This window comes from Myotis myotis, unplaced genomic scaffold (assembly GCF_014108235.1).
Source record: "Myotis myotis isolate mMyoMyo1 unplaced genomic scaffold, mMyoMyo1.p scaffold_m19_p_5, whole genome shotgun sequence".
Lineage (NCBI taxonomy): Eukaryota > Metazoa > Chordata > Mammalia > Chiroptera > Vespertilionidae > Myotis > Myotis myotis.
In genome coordinates this window covers 86,602,150-86,619,994 of record NW_023416357.1, presented here as the reverse complement: position 1 = coordinate 86,619,994, position 17,845 = coordinate 86,602,150, and the positions used below count along the sequence as shown (strand labels likewise).

The 17,845-nt window shown below is 44.7% G+C and overlaps 1 protein-coding gene across 6 annotated transcripts in view; it reads right to left on the bottom strand.

Annotated features, from left to right (window-relative positions):
* AUTS2 (activator of transcription and developmental regulator AUTS2) overlaps positions 1-17,845 on the bottom strand; it is a 1,132,479-nt gene that overhangs the window by 72,838 nt on the left and 1,041,796 nt on the right. For all 6 annotated transcript variants that reach the window (XM_036310217.1, XM_036310212.1, XM_036310213.1 and 3 more), the window contains exon 6: positions 15,679-15,730. In XM_036310217.1, the coding sequence (XP_036166110.1) occupies positions 15,679-15,730 (52 nt within the window). The remainder of the gene's footprint in view (positions 1-15,678; positions 15,731-17,845) is intronic.

Sequence of the window (17,845 nt, the reverse complement as noted above, 5' to 3'; positions counted from 1 at the left end):
ACCTACTTGAGTGAGGCCTTCTCGACCAATAAATCTCTCCTTACCACCACTCCCAAATTAAGTGGTAAGTTCCAAACAATAAAAATGTTAATAACTTTACCAAGATCTCCAGTTATAACTGCTGTCCCATCACTTGAAATTCCTTTACAGCTTTTCCAGTTTAATTTTTAATTAATCAGCAATATAATGCTCCAATTCTATAAATATATAAAATCTACTTTTGTGGGAGGTTAAGTTTAAATATCACACTAAGTCTTCCATTAAATTAAGTGGCTAAATATATCTGACATATGCTGAAAGTGTGGGTGTTCCTCACTCTGCTCTCCCTCAAGTTTCCCAGGCTAGAGCTGCATAATCAGTACTTTTACCTAAATATACTGCAAACAGTTCAGGCTGAATGGCAAACTGTGATGTCGACAGGAGGCATTTTTCAATTCACCAAACAACAGCCCCCACCCCTGCAGGCTGGGCTGGCACAGGTAGGAAGAGCAGGAGCCTGGGAGACTGGGACACAAGAACTGGCTTTTATTTCCCACATGGATTGTTTTCTCACATGCAAAACACCTATTTGGCTGGGCCACAGTCTGAGTTAAACAAACACGAAAACCCCTGGCACACTGCAGGCACTCAATACGCGTGGACAGCCTCCCGGTCGCTTCCTGAAAAAGGACCGGTTGGGATCATCAGACCATCTCCTGATGCCAAATGAGTAGGTAAGATCAAGTAACATTCAAACTTTTCCAACCCTGCTTTGATCAAGTCACTTGGTCACTCCGGTTATAACGTACATTTGAAGATTTGAAATAGCTTTCAGGATGTCCAATAAACAGAAGCTGAACCCCTATTTCGTGCAAAGCGCCCTGCTGGTCACCGTGGGAAAAATGAGGGAAGAATTCAGAGAAGAGGGTAAGACAGCAGCATCTATGGCTCTAGCAGGAAAGGCAGCCTGCAGGAGTGTTCACATCATGGGCAGAGGGAAGGCTGCCTGCAGGACGTGGCCTTCGAGCAGAGCTGTGAAGGACAGGCGTAACTTTAAATTCACACACACGTGTGTCTGAACCCATTTGACGGTGCTCTTTCAGACAGCATTCTCATTTTTAGATATGTTGTCCCGTCCATTGATAAACACAAACCACTTAAGAAAAGGTTCAAAAAATTAAAAGCATGGGTTTGATCTACTGTAAGGAAAATGCAGAGAAGGGTTATAGAAATAGTAATACAATTCCTAGAAGGGTAACTACTTCTTGCTCTGTAAGTTGCAATTAAAAGAAAAAATAAACATTTGTCTTGCTTTTCCCGTGATTGTATCTGAGGGCAACCAAAGCGCTCTAGTTGATGAGGGAAAACTGTTGTACAGAAGAATTTCTTTCCGCCGACAAATGTGGAGGGAAGGTAGCAAAGTCAGCCTTTTGCCGTCCCTGATGAAATCCTTCCTTGGGCAACTATCCTCAGTGGGTGAAACCACTGGAGGAAAGTGGATGGGGAACTTGACAATGCGGGCGTCAGTCTGTCACAGCCTGACCTCACTGAACAATCTTGGCATCACCAAAACTGAGACCCCCAGACATCGTGGGCCCCCGAACGGGAGGCAGCACAAAGCTTCCTGCAATGTCTATGGTGTTTTCTCGCCAAAAAGTCTAACTTGAATCTAGTCCAGGCTCTTGGGCCCAGTTCCCATTGTAGGACATGTGAGGGGCAGAGGAATAAACTAAACGACACCACAGGGCTTGCTTCCGGCATGTGGAACAGCTGACCTGGTTTCTGCCACAAGCCACCTGCTTGAGAATAGGAGGCCGGGAGAGTGTGGAAAGCTCCTGATTAAAGTAACTGATCCGTGACCCGGGGGTGAATCGAATGGGAATAAACTGTGTAAAGTGGCACCTGGGAGACAATCGGGGAGATGGGACTACAAATGGGAATCAGAGGAGGCTGAGGAATTATTGTATATTTTGTCAGGCTGATAACAGAATGTGGTTATACAAGAATAAACTTTAAAAAAATAGATGCACACTGAAGTAAGTAGAGGTAAAATGCCATGTGCTATAAAATCAGCAATAAAGAGAAGAGAAATCACCCCATCTATCCTTTCACCTACAAACATCTGTGGCAAATCCTGATAAATATGAATCTGGATAATGGGTACGCACGAGGGTTCATGCTAAATGTTCTCTATGTTTAATTAATTTGGACAATTTTCATGTTTTAAAAAGCTCCTGATGTGGATCCATTAGGAAACGGAATTCATTTTCATATGCAAATTTCACGTCACATGGAAAGACACACTTGCTAAGCCTTTGAGCTGATTCTCAATTCAGATATTCACTGTTGGAGAAAACACTTAAACTTGGAAAGCCTTAACACACTACGAATCTCTAAATGTGCCCCCAGGACCAGAAGCATTGGCACCCACTGGTTAACTGTTGGAATGCAAGTTCCTGAGCCTCAAGGTGGTGGGACCCAGCAACCTGTGTGTTAGCAAGCCACCCAGAGCATTCTGATGCAGGCAAAAGTTTGACACCCCATTTGGGGGGATGTCTATTATTGAGGAACACCTAAGAAAGCTTTAATATTCAGGTGAACTTGATGAAACATCTTAGAAAATGTCAATTTTTGGAAAAACCCAGCTTCGGTATAATTTTATAGGCTTAGCACTTTATAGTATTTTGCATAGAAGAGAAAATATTTTAAAACATTGCCATCCATTATTCTACAATCCTGGCAATTGCGATTGAATAAGGAATCTACACAGTACTTTGGTTACCAAATAGTTCCTAGTAGCCACAGCACACTTGTTCTGTAGGTGTGCTCTGTGCTGGGATAACCCCACATACAGATGGCAGGCGGGCATTGGTGAGGCAGCATCTGCCAACCAGGAACTGAACAGAGCAGTTTGTCTTTGAGAAGTGTTGAGCAAGTTAGCTTGGCTGGTTACAGTATAACACTGGCCCAAGGTCATGGTTCCAAACTCCATTTAGGACAGATAGCTTCGCTTTATAATACAGCCCTAAACACAGGCCTGGTATCGGCCAGCCTCCTGGACATGAGGAGGCCTGTGCACCAGGGAAGAGAGTGGAAGGACAGGAATCCAGGGCGAGGGGCAACTGAGTCCAGTGGTGGGTCCACAGTGCTACTTTCAACAGCTCCGGTGCACCTGATATTGAAAATAAGTAAGTAAAAACGTGCCGGACAATGAACAGGCCTACTCCCTATTTGCTAGGGAGTCTGGATTTCACCGAGTGATCCATGTATCATTTGAGCATTTACAAAAACCCTGCTGTCCAAATGTCCTTCCTTGCATCTAGACCTGTAGTCACCTGCATCAGAATCACCTGGAAGGCTTGTTCAAGGCAGACTGCTGGGCCACACCCCAGAGTGTCCGATTCAGTGGATTTTACACATCTAACAACAGCTCCTCACGGGATGCTGGTCTTGCTGGTCCAGGGACCACACTGTGAGAAGCCCTAGTCTGGGCCCAACCCTGCACCTGAATTCCAGGTGATCCATTCCTATTAGTGGTGAGTTCTTACCAGCAGAGACTTGGCCTTTTTCACTAAAACGAAGTACTGGCCCCGGAAACCAAATCCATGACACATCAAGAAGATGAGGAGGGCACAGAGTGGAACTGGAAGGTTCTTTAAGTGAATTCTGTAAGCCTGCTATGCTGGGCACTGGATGGGCACCATGGCCTCAGCCCAGCCTCAAAAAGCTGACACCGTGTATCTGCAGCTGGGTCTCAGAAGAGTTCTAAAGAAATTTAAGACAGGTGTGTAGGGAGGGGTGTGTGTGTGTGTGTGTGTGTGTGTGTGTGTGTGTAAGGCCAGCTTGTGCCACAGTGCAAGTGGTCACCAGTACTTGAGACTCCTCTCCACAGTGCAGCCTTACCTGCCCGCCAAACATGGCCCCCTGCCTCCCCCAGCCCTCCTCATTCTAGGATGTCAGTTGCTCACCTGTATGGAAATGACAGCTGCTTGTCACGATCTACATGAGAGGCCTCACTCGCAGCAGTAACTAGCATGCCATTTCCAAGGCTGTCATTCTCTGGTGTCAGCAAACCCACTGTTCAAAGATCTGCTCTGACACGAAGCAGGCAGCGCCGTGACTGTTACTGCCGGGGACTCCTCTGTGCTCCGACGCCGATGGCAGCTGCTCTGCGCCCAGGGTTTGTTTCACCCAATTATTTGTTTGTCACTTGCAAGCCCAGGATGTCGGGCGGGTATTGTGGAGGTATTTTTGGCCTGATGCACAGGCAGAAAGCATAATGAGGCCCTCAGGTGAAGGTCTATTTTGTCAGTTGGGTGCTAGGATGATGTGCAGTGAGAAGCCTGAGTAGCAATTAGGACATTTGAATAAGATAAGATACCTGGCAAGATGCTGAGAAGGCTCCGAAAGTCAGCCTTAACTTTTAAAATGCCAGACAATCCCTCCGCGTAGGCAGTTTTCAAGTTTGTCCGGGAGCTCACAGGGAAGGAGGAGGAGCAGGAGCTGTCTGCTCAACCCAAGGGCCCGGAGGAGGAAGGTGGCTAAACCCAGCCCCAGCCTGAGGAAGGTGTGCTCTGGAGGTGAGGCCCCGGCCCAGCAGGGGTAATGGCCATTCGGGCACATATCCATTACCCACGGTCGGTGAGGCCAGATTGGCACTGGAGAGCCATCCTCTAGCCAGGTATCCCCAGCCTGACTACTGGTCAGGGGTTTCCACTTCCCTGAGAGTCGAAATCAAATTGATCTGATGTCTAACAGCTCGGGAAGGGGCCATTAGACAGGGCAACCTGGCCCCTACAGAAAAGTGCAAAAAAACCCCCCAAAACCGCCCCCCCCCAAAAAAACAAAACCCAAAAAGAACCCCCACAAAATTTATAGGCTAATATTCGACCAAAGCACACAGCACCTGTGCCCCTGCATCTAATCCAGGAATCTGCCTCTAAGATGCTCAGTGTCTCATCAGTGACACTCTTCCAGTCTGCAACTCTCAGTTTCAGAAAGAGAGGGGCAGTTCACAAACCCAATTCCCCTAAATAACACACAATGGATCTGGCAACAATAAAATTAACCCGGCTCCTCCTTAAATCCATTCACAATTGCAGTTTGTGCCACCGCTTAGGGAACACCTGGATACTCAAAGTATCATCTCTTTTTCTTTACTCTAAAACCAACCTTTCCCCAACATATACGAGAAGGCTGCGAATAACGCTGAAATCCAGCACACAGCAAGTGTGGTATCGAGACAACGAAGTCAACTACCTTCTGGCAAAAGGCAAAGTAGGGAGTAAATTGCTTCAGTCAAGAAGGCCTGGATTAACCCTGGAAGAAGCAGCATTCTGATGAATTGCCTGAAGTCCGCTGACAGAGGAAGATGGATGGCGAGGTGGCGACATTCCCTGCATTATCTAGACTGGTCCACCCAGGCCTCACTTCCATTCACCTTGGTAAAATGAGTCACTCCACCAAAAAGGAAGCTGCCTGGCCGCTTGCCCCTGGATGCTCTAAAGCAGGGTCTTGCTCTGGGAGTCTGGCCCCTGCCCCCTCCTGTATCTAACCTGTAGCAAAACCCCTGAGGGAAATGGTCAGTCATTCCACTTCGGTCAAGTACAAAGGAGCCAGCACCCAAGTGCTTTATACCGTGGGGCTTTATAGACATTTATGAAGCAGATAAAACACCTTTCAAAATGCAGACCAGCAGAGAAGGACTCTGCATTGTTATTCTTATTCTGGAGGTTCTTACCTCATCACGGATGGACATTCAAATTCTAGAACCTGATTTTCTCCCCCTCTTCTTCCCCCCCCCCCACCCCCCCGGGACTCAGCCCCCTCTTACCTCCAGGATCTTTCTTACAGAGTCGGAAGTTCCTGCACAGCAGAGGGGCTTCCGCAGCCCTTTCTGGCTCACCAAGTCCAGGACTGAAGTCAGCCCTGGCCCCAAGGCGCCACTCCTTGCAAAGGCAAGTGCTCGCCGCCTCGCTCTCAGCTGTCTAGGAAAACGCAGGCCTCTGCACAAGCTTCAGGCTCTAACAGGACCGACAATACTCAAAAGAAAAGCAAACTCTGGCCTTTAGACCTTGATGGATTTTGGAGTCCCTCCAACTTTCCAACATAACCAAAGAGAAAAACAGGTTCAGTGGGGTGAGCTGCCGGTGGCCACAGGTGGCCCGCTCGGACTCAAGCCTGGTCTTCGGTTACTAAACGCCGCGCTCACTGTGCCACAGGCCATCGCCTCCTGGTGGTATGCCAACCTGACACACATTTAAGCGAATGAGTCTAACTGGGGAAACATGAAAAAAGGGGGTCCTACTGATAGGCAATGCACAGAACTTTACAGTGCCCCCCAAATCTTTTCATTAGCTTAAGTAACCAATTTAACAAAAATATCAGTTCCTCAGATGAGAAACTCAAAGGGGTAGGTGTGAGTCTAATAGTGAGCACAAGTTGGCAAATAAATGTCAGAAAGGGCGACACCCGTGGCAGCCTCCTGGGATCTGGTCTGTTTCTGGTTTGCTGATCCACAGGGGCTCACCTCACATCAACTCTCCCCCTAACAAAGTCCTAAAGCCATTAAAAAACAAAAAAACAAGAAAAACAAAACAGTCAGTGCCTCCTTTCTCATTACACCACTGAAATGTCTCTTTCTGCATTAAAACCCTTAATTTCTGGTTGTATGTTTAATGTGTTCTGCCACTGCTGTGTGTCCTGAGCCTGTTACGTACTCAGTGCCTGACCATATTTGTTGAATGAAAGAGTAATTTCAACATGGCCTCCACTTTACACCCACTGAAGGAACAAACGGAATAAGCATTGACATACTTTACTTGGCAGATGACAAAGCTGATTTCAGAAGACTCCTTGTCAAACCAAAGTTTATGGATACAGTTGACGGATAAAGAGGTCCTAAGAGTTTATCAAACCAAGAAGCCCAGCGGAGGGCAGGCCACACTTGGAACATCCGCAATTGATATAAAATGAGGAATTGCATGGTTGGTCATTCTGGGCTTTACTATGGAAAAGCCTTCCCTGGCTATAAACAGATAATGAGAAAATGATGTAATGTTGGCTAAAATTAGGTTTTAGTGTTACTCTGCTGAGAGATGTGAAAGGTGATAGATAAGAGGGGGGAAATGTTTTCCAAGTGGCTTTTAAAGGCATCCAAATATAACCACCTCCCACATCAGTCTATTAACAGGCACACTTGAGACATTTCCCTCTTCAAAAGGACTCTTAGAAAAGCAATGATGTGCTCTCAACCCCTTCCTTTATAAGACACGGTTTACGAGGGTCAGAGAGGATTGGAGGGCCCACAGAACATGGCTCATTATTAACAGACCCCTCCCATCTCAGCATAGAACTGGGCCTCAGGCTTACATCACCAGTTGCTAAGGAAATGCTCCCGTTTGAAAATTCTAAGTCACTTCTAATAAACTCTGGCTGGAAATTAATGATCAGTCCACTCACAGGCACAGGAATGGGCATGGAGAATAGAAATATGGAGATACATGACCTTATTAGAAGGTGAGAAAATCAGAGTTGCTTGAAGTTGATGCAGTAACCATAGCAATTTTGGCCACACCTCCTCAGATAATGGTGGACCTTCTGAGATGCCAGAAGTCCTGGCTGAGACCCGCCACCATCAAGAAAAGTTCTTCCCAACCTCCAGGGATCATAAAATACCTCGGGGAAAGCCTAGGGTCTTGTTCTGGCCATGAGATGGTTAGACATGCGGCCTACCACCTCCAAGCTGAGACTTGAAGAGGCCCTTCTACGGTTCTGACCTGCTCTTCTCCCTCTGCCAAGATAACTATCAGGATGGGGGCAGCCCAGAGCTGGTCCCAGAGTAAAGACAAGGCCTGCAGCGGGTCCATAGCTGACCTACCATGATACGTTTGTTGTCACAGCCTCTGCGACACAATGTGCAACAGGGGACAGACAGAGACCCTGAACTGCTGCCGAAGGCAAACACGCTCGTCAGGAGCCAGCCGGGACCGTCACCTGGGTGGTACAGCTGACTCCCACAGAAGGGGCACAACGGGGACGCCCACAGGAATAGGCTCTTCACCGCGCCATACCAGTGGCAGGATGTTTATTCTTCAACTCCTGGAGCTGCTGAGAGGCTTGCTCACACGGACACTTCTGCACATCACATCACATCACAGTGAACTGATGGGGTGCCTCACAAACCTGGGCTCCTTCCACTCATATCCATAGGTTCTGGACTTGGCAAGAAATCACTTACTTCTAGGAGGGGATCCAGAGGTATAGCCACCTATAGCCAGCTTTTCACTTGCAGGTAAAATGAACCTCCAAATACTAATGTATGGGCCACCCTGCATAATCAGGCCCTCGAATGCACTCTCCCAGTGAGCCCAGGCATGCTCAGCCACCCACGGAAGTCAGGTCTATGGGGTGGGATGGGTTACGGAGGAGCAGCACAGAACTCTGAATTCAGGCCAGATCCCCTTGGTGAGCCCACTAGGAGGGTCTTTCACAGAGAGCCATTTCTGCTTTTTTAAAGCACAGATTGGGCAAATGGTAAAACACGTTGATGGCTGCCCCAGGCTAAAATCAAAGACAGCTGAGCAAAAGTTCAGGCACCATGAAATTCATAAAATCACTGTTGCACCAGCTCCACCACAGGTTCAGAAATAAACCGGTAAAAATCCAAAATGCTCGGAGGAGATTACTTGTGTGGGAATCAATCATTTCTCCGCTGAAATTTTCTGGCATTTCCTTTTTCAGCATCTCCACTGGATTCCTAATTCATCGAAGTCGCTGCCTGAGACTGAGCATTGCTGGGCTTTCTGAGCAACTGAGACAAATTGTGATGGTTAAATAAATTCCAGGCAAGAGCATGTTTGACTTATGCACAGGAAAGCAGAGAATTCTCCAGTAAGCTGCAAAACAATAGTGTTTTATCTTATCTGAGGAACTTACTGCCGCTTGCCTGTGTGTGTTTTACTGCCAAAATAAAATAAATTGAATCAGCTCACACATGATAACATGCTCTTTCCTAACTCATACTAATTGCCTGGCTAATTGATGTTTGTTGAACTTTCTCCATTTCATTGAGTGATTAGGTACAAAGCTAACAGTTGACATCTGTAGGCGCTTAACTGGCGTCTGTAATTACTGTTAATGTTAAATAATTGTTAGTTAATTGGAGTGGTAACTGACGGAATGGAATCCAGATTGTGAAGCAAAAAGAAACCTAGTTAAATAAACATACATTTCCAGAGAAAACAACGTTTTTCTGCAGTTGTCAGAAACGAGAAATGATCCAGAGGCCATGGTAGCCCCAGCTTCCTCCGTGCAGGAAACTCTCCCGGCCTGGCGTCACCGGTGAGGAGGAGGCCCTTTGTCACTTAGCAGGGCCCATTACAGCAGCGGTTCTCAACCTGTGGGTCGCAATCCCTTTGGGGGTCGAACGACCCTTTCACAGGGGTCGCCTAAGACCATCGGAAAACACATATATAATTACATATTGTTTTTGTGATTCATCCCTATGCTTTCATTATGTTCAATTTGTAACAATGAAAATACATCCTGCATATCAGATATTTACATTATGATTCATCACAGTAGCAACATTACAGTTATGAAGTAGCAACGAAAATAATTTTATGGTTGGGGTCACCACAACATGAGGGACTGTATTAAAGGGTCACGGCATTAGGAAGGTTGAGAACCACTGCATTAAAGGCTCTCCAGAACCGATCTGAGGTTTTCATTCCAGCTGTCTCCTATGAGTGTGTATTACTTTCTGAGACAACCAAATACTAAGTCATTTTGTTTAACCAAACAAAACCCTGAATATGAATGGCTTCAAGCTTTCTAGCTAATATTGCCAAGCATGGAGAGAAGACTTTCAACAGAATAAGTGAAGAGCTTGGTCCCTGGGCTCAACAGTAAAAATCATGTTGGCTTATGTCGCTGGAAGGAGTTTGCTACATTGTGATCTGCTCCTGCTGGTCTGGCCTAGGTTTCACCTGGGAAGGTGACATCACTGTCAAGGTTCTACTCAAAAGACACCATCAAGAGCGATGTGAATGTTCAGAAAAATCTTCCACCCTCTTCCAAACATTCACTTTCACCATCACAACTCCAGGCATGGGGTCCAATATTGTACCCAGGGTTCCCCCACCCCCTTGCCCCCCAATAATCCATAAGGTCAGGGAAAGACCAAGTAGCAGCTGATGAAAACATTAGAGGGAAACACTTTCTCACAACCTGGGATATTTTTAGACCCTTAATGGTGGCTTCACACTAACAGTACAAGGCATCTGCTCCTAAGAATTCTCAGGGAATAATTCTATACAACCGATTTGGTACGTCAGAGCGCGATTTCTATAGAAAGGTCAATTTCCATAAGAAAAGGAGCTGATTGCTTGCTATTTGCAGTGCGCTAGGAGGAGGAACTCAAGTACTCTAGCTTCTTTGTCTCCCATCAAGCACCAATTACCCTGCAATAGTATTTAATTCTCCACACATCAGAGGTCTCTATATCCTGAAGACCCCCAAGTGCCCCCACAAGATAAAAAAAAAAAAGGTCTAGAGAAAGAAAATTAAAGAATGCATAATAGTCCAAGTTCCCCTTATCTAGGACTTAAGACATTACAAAAATGCAGCCAATTTACAGAGGCTGCAATGGACTCTTCTGCACATGCGGAATGTCTTGACGTCATGTCCCCCTCACAACCAGACCAAGACGCGAGGAGGAAGTGTAACATGGTCTCTGTGTGTGCATTATGATGGGGTTTTGGACTCTAAATTAAAAAGGAATTTTAAAAGAAAGCTATCCCATCCTCAACAACTCCATTACTTTCACTCATATAGAAAGCACAGAATTATTTTAGGGGAGGGTTTTTCTTAAGCTCAGTGGTGGCCTTGGTGGTAATATAACTCAGCTTTTTGGTCACCAAAATAAGGGGTTCCCTCTTCGTGTCTAAACCTAATAAACGAGGTGAGATAATCTCCATTAAAGAATTTATTACGTACCCAGTTACTGAACCTCATCACACCAAGCAGGTGGGTGTATCTCTAGTAACATGTCTCTCACCTGCTCTCCTCATATCTCAAGCAATTTTTTAGCCTGGTTTTCTTTCCATGCTGCTGATAAAAGCATACTGTCAGAAACAACCAAAATCCCCACTAACGTAAAGGCTCTGACCTCATCCTATGGACCCCCTCAGCACAAAATGACCCCAAGAAGAGGCCAGGTGCGTCCACCTGCAGGCCTGGTAGGGCCTGGAAAGGGAAAAACCATCCTGGTGAGAGTGAGCTCCAGGTGGTCCCCGTGCCCCATCTGGTACTCACCATGGTGAGTGTCCACCAGAACTCCCCCCCATGGCTGACCAGGAGGGTGGGTGGTGCTCCTTAGCTATTCACATCACAGTAAACACTGGTACTCGAAGTGGGGGGTGGGGTGGGGGCGGGAGAAGCACAAACCAGGGGCTTCCTCCCTCCCTGGGTCATTCCCACCTCAGTGCTTCAGCTCTCTAACACAGTGGTTCTCAACCTTCCTGATGCCGCGACCCTTTAATACAGTTCCTCATGTTGTGGTGACCCCCAACCAGAAAATTATTTTCGTTGCTACTTCATAACTGTAATTTTGCTACTGTTATGAATCGTAATGTAAATATCTGATATGCAGGATGTATTTTCATTGTGACAAATTGAACATAATGAAAGCATAGTGATTAATCACAAAAACAATATGTAATTATATATGTGTTTTCCGATGGTCTTAGGCGACCCCTGTGAAAGGGTCGTTCGACCCCCAAAGGGGTCGCGACCCACGGGTTGAGAACCGCTGCTCTAACAGCTCACTCTGGAGGGCCCAAGGCTACTATGTGAGACACGGGGGAAGGTAAGGAAGGGGTGAGAAAGGCCTGGTGTGAAATACACCTCTCGACCGCCTCTCTTCTATAACTCCCTGGCCGCAGGACAGATCCTGGACAAGAGGGCTCTGTGGCAAGAAGGGGCCTTTCCCTCCCCCTAACCTAGAGCATGAGCCCACACCTGGGCTGGTCCATAGACAGAGGACTCCAGAGACTATTCTCCTTCCTCCCAGGTAGGGCTGCCCTTCTTTCCTGTCCTCCTAGGGGAGCTCTGCTCTGAAGCAATGTCAGAGTTTAAAGGAGATGAGCTGTCTTGGCAGGATGGTCACAGGCAGCAAAGGACTCACTTTCTACATTCCCGTCTATATATCAAAAGTGGCAAAAACAGCCACGGAGGCCCTCCGGTAGGTGAGGAAGGGTAACACACGCGGGCTGGCCATTGTCGGGGAGTTCCTTTTCAGGAGAAACACTTCAGAATTGAGAGTACAAGTCCTGTTGCTTCTCTAGCAGTTCAACCAACTAAACATGGACAAGAATGAAGTCTTTCTCTGTGTGTTTCTGTCTCACTGAGAAAATTAATTTTTCCTTTGGCAGATGGGTGAGTCACAAAGACAGAAGGATTCATAAAATTCACACGAACATCCTGTAAACATTTAAACACACGCTGATTAAATAAGGCAACCATGACCTTGATTAAAGTAAAACTTTTTTTTTAATGTCTACACCCCTAAGCCCTGCAATCTGGAGGCTCGTCTTCCCACCTCTTTGGACATGCTCAGTTCTCACTGGAATGGTGTGGGCACGTGCAAGCACGCACTGCTCAATTCGTTTGCTTTAAAAATGGGAAATAAAAGGCATCAGAAGAAAGCAACGATTTGGAACACCTAAACACAAAACTCTTACCAGTTCTCCATTAAATTGGATGGACTCTACAACAGAGAACATCAACATAAATTCAATGGGCAGAAGTGACAGAAAGCCCATCCATCAGACCTACTCTTTTTCAGCCCCTCCCCACTTCCCAACTAAATGTTAGAAAACATCCCGCCAGAGACCTCAGGCCCTAGCAAGACTGGGAGCTTTTGCCCCGGTTGGAAATTCTGACCTACAGAGGCTGCATGATTTATTCAGGCTCACAAATAGATGGACAGGACTTGAGCCATGGCCTGCTGCTTCAGCCTGGAGCTCCATTCCAACATCACAGCTGCCCCCCCAGGCCCCGACCATAATCAGTTTGTGAGATTAACTCTGCCCTCCCACAGTGGCATTTTATGGCCCAAATCTGCTGCCACTGGGCTCAGCGGCATAATCACAGCACCACCAGTTTAGAGCCAGGCTTCTCTAGGGCGGAGCACTGTAGAACTCTGAGCCAGAGAGGTGATATGTAGCTTTAAACATCTGAAGGTGGAGAAATACACGTGTCAGCTCTGCTGCAAGCTGGAAGCTTTGAAGATATTCCCAGTAGTGTTTGTTACCTGGTGTAAATTTGCCCTTTTCTTACAACGCTTTTTATTGCTCTTGGCTAAGAATACTGGACAGGGACAGGAGACCTGACTGGTAGGCAGGCAGGCTGCTTTGCAGGAGAACTTGAGCTTGATGTGCATGAAGCTGACAATTCCTTGAAGGCCCTGTGGACCATCCATCCAGTAGACGCTGCCACTACCTGGAGTGAAAACAGCCCCAAACCCAAAAGCACATAGCGAGGCTCTCTGCACCTGTCCTGAAGCCATGGCTGACATCGTCACTACAAAATGAATCTCTTTTTGAGGTTGTTTTCCTGATGTTTAGCGGTTTGAATACTAATCCCCTTAACAAAACTGTCCCCACCTCCCCCCTCCTTTCCTGCTCCCCTTAATCTCCTTCTCTCCAGGGAGGGGGTGGGTGCTGGACACCAGTTAGTGTTGTCTGCAGCACCTGGATTTGCATTGATTCCCTCTCTTGTCATTCATGTTACCAACAGGAATTAGCATAAGGCATTAAGGGGAAACTCAGGAGGGGAAAAGAAAGACCATTTTGATGGAAATAAGGGGCAAAGGAATAATCTGCCATCAACTAAAATGCTTATTTGTGTATGGTTTCCCAAGCAAAGCTTAGAAAAAGCCTGTGTTGATTTTAGTGTACACAAAGAAACCTTAATCCTTTCAAGGCAACTAAATCACCCCAGAAAAAGCAGCTCCGAAGAAAGGCACCCTGTCAGGGGGCGACTATTCACAACCAAATAGATGCCACAAATCACACTCTGTAAGTAAACACAAATAAGAATGTGGGAAACGTTTGATTGGAAAAGGGAAAGGGGGAGGGGGCAGAAGCAGGAGGGAGGGGGCAGAGGGGTTCCTCATCAATCACTCTCCATTTGCCCTGACGAGAGCCTTTCAGCCCGGTGAGGGCAGCGCCGCCTGAATGCAGGTCTCAGAGCCAACTCTCACTCTAGGGCTCATCCCAGAGAGGGGAAGCACATTCCAAAGCTTTATGTAAACTGGCCAAAGTAAGACACAGTCACATGGCGCTGGAGGTCCTGGGAGGGTAGTCACTGAAAGACAGAAGACCTCCTTTGGGTGACCTGGCCTACCTCAGTCTCCTCCTCCTCCTCCCACCCCACCCTCTTTCACACAGATACACACCACTGTCTACTGATCCTCTCCCTCATCAAAATGAGCTATAAACAATTATGCATTTTTACATATGAGCACTGTATGCCGTGCACTGCACCTATCTTCTTTTATTGGGCTTTTAGCATTATGGTTAACAAATTTACACAAACTTTCAGTCCATCAAAAAAATATGATGAAATATAAAACTGGAACACTCCATTATGCAATAAAAAAAGATAAAACTCAATATGACAATAATTCTGGGAGTAATAGCAATCACATAGGCATATACACCTCAAGGGAACTCTAAACATAATGTACTATTTAAAACTGCAGTTGGTTCCAATTCTAAAATAATCTGTGAGCTCAAAATAACTGAACTTGAAAACGTGTCTCACCAGCTAGCAAAAAATGCTAGCCCAGGCAAGGGCGGCATGCTGAAGTGGTTTCAAATTTCACCTGATGAAGGCCCAGCTCTGCACAGGCGCTGCCTACTCTCTTTCAGGTAACACAGAAGGGATTCCCACCGAAAGCACACCTCCGTTTAGCAATTATCACGCAAGCATCTGTATCTGGTTCTATTATAAATCTAGTTGATCCCTTTCAAATCATACACCTTTGCAAGGCCCGTGAGTAGACGCTCCTTTAAATTTCATTATTTCCAGCAACACTGCTGCAATGAAAACTGCTCAGAAACCTATTCGCAATAGATACGTTTTCCCTTAATGTATGGCTACATCGTTAGCCTCTCTAACTCTCTATTACGGATTGGAAGAAATTAAAGGGATAGCACATATTTAAATTTTGCCCTCTTGCTCATTTATTAACTTTACAGAAGGCCCACAGCAGAGTAAGGCTTGGTTTATGACCGTAATGCTGAGAATATAAACATCCACTGGTTATTAGAGTCTGCAGTACAAATCGGCTATTTTATAGTTCTCCGACTGCTGGGCAGTTGATAAGTAACAATAAAGTTAAGGCGTTTTGAGAACTATTGTTCTCTATTACCGCATCCTGCATTACATTAAAGTCACACAGTAGTGATTTCTTACTCAAATCAATTGAAATAAGGATTCAAGATATTCTTTAAAATAAACTGTTTGCAATGTACCACAAAAGAACACAGAGTCCATCTCAAGCTAAACCACAAAATATGAACAGTAGTTCCAGAATGAAAAAAAGACCGTCGTTTTTTATTCTTTCTTCCTAGGCAATGACAAGAACACAAATATGAAAATACATAAATCACAGCTCAGAATTAATCTTACCTTTGTTTACAATAACGGTATTGAAGAGTTTTTCAGAGCTGGCATCTGATGCCTGGAAAACAAGAAGGGAGAAAAAAGTGTTATTATTGTCATTAATACAGTCACCATCATCATTACTGTTTTTCTAAATCAATTTACTGCGTTTAAAAAAAGCCTGTCGGAAAGCAGCAATTTCCCCAACCCTCCATTAGGTGGTGCTAGTTGACTGCCTGAGAGAGACCTGCACTGCAGTTATTTGCTGGAGGGGAAATCTGATTTCAAAAATGTGTCCTTATTAGACATATTATCTGTGCAAAACATATTCTATGAGATGATGCACAAAGCAATTCAGCTCACTCACATAATGATTTTGCAATTTCGTTGACAGATCATTATTTTGGAAATGGTACTTTTTTCATATTTGCACACATGTCTATTTTTCAATTTCCTTTCACAAACCAGAAATGCCCATTATTTAACGCTAAGCCTTTCCTCACTAAGAAGTGTCAATTAGCGCTTCCAGAAATTAATTTTTAAATATTCATCTGATGACTCCAAGACCCCTGTCCCTTATGGTAACCAAGATGACCTTGGTGTTAAAACCAAAGCAAGCTGACCTGCCCCCAAACCCCACACTGTACATGCCATCAGCATAATTTCCCTTGCATTTTCTAGAGACCATGTCTGTTCATTATTACACTGGCTTGAGGAAAATGAAATAAGCCTGTTTAAATAGCAAGAGCAAAGGCAATTTAAATTATACTCTAATGTTCTGGGACATAAACATGAAATCAGTTTGGAGAAAAATACTATGTTTTGGAAGCACTAAATATTTCTAGAACTTGAAAAATTAAAAATTTAAAAATTAAGCACCCTCATTATATAATGTGAAGATGCATCTGCATTTAAAGTTACACTGGCTATGTTACATTTATGCTGTTTTGGCCACTCAATCCTTGTAAGAAATCACTTATTTTTCACAGTTTATAGAGATGCATGTTTGACAAAGCAAAGCATAGAATGCTGAATAAATAAGAAAGAAATACAGAGAATAGAAGGAGGGGTAATCTGAGGTACAGCATATTCTGGCTTTTAGAGACAAAGAAAATATTCAATTTAATTTTTCCAGGTTATGTTGAAGATGAGAGATTCTGTGTACATCTGGGGACCATGTTCTGGTTCTTAAAGCAAGTGATACAGGAAGACATATAGTATTTTTATTTTGACTACTTTTCCCTTTATTTCATTCTAATCTCCCAACTGTAGGGGTGGTTCAGAAGATTAACAGATCAAGAGGGAAAAAAAAGGTTCTATGTGCAAAACAAGTGAAGTGCATACATACATAAACAGTTTAATAAATTCTAGATAGACATTTCCTCTTATTTTGTAGGAGTGATAAAAAATAATCCAAAGGCCTTCCCGAAATCTTAAACAAAATTGTGTATTATACTATCTTTTAATAAAAATAAACTGCCAAAAAAACTGTTGCATGGAGGGGGGAGATAAGATATGCATTAAACAGATCAAGAAGACTGGATTATAAAAGCAAAAAATGATGGGAAGTCTTGTTAAACTGTAACATTAAGTGAGATTTCTAGGAATATGAATTTCCCAGATAAAAAACTTAGAGATATGAGTATTTCACCATTCTTCAATAATAAAGTATCTCTTGATTCTAATTGGAATGGGTAGGTTACATTCATGGCTTTAAAAATAAATTCCAGCTGACAGCTTTAAAAGAAAAAAGTCTGTTAATTAAATCCTTTTACCAGATTGAAATAACCCTTGCAGATTTAGGAATTACTTATTACAATGAGCCTAACTGGCTCAAAGAAATATAAAAACAAATTGCTGCATCCCAAATATAAAAAGCATTAGTAAGGAAAGCAAACGGTTCCTGATTGAGTTTTTATTTGCATTTGGGCGTGTGCACAAGATAGAGAGTGAACAGGACAGAGGCTGGAGGTGAAGGTGAACAGGCCCTCTGGCTGCCACCTTTGTCAGCTCCACTGGGCTCCAAGCTGAATTCTCAAATAGGTGGTTCAGGGAACCTATGTCTGAAGCAAACTTCGATGTGATTATGATGCTAACTACTAAGTTACGATGGAAATAAGTCTGACAGGATATTCAGAGAGGCTGAGGAGTACACACCTTCTAATACACGCTTTTTGAACCCTTTAATTTTCTG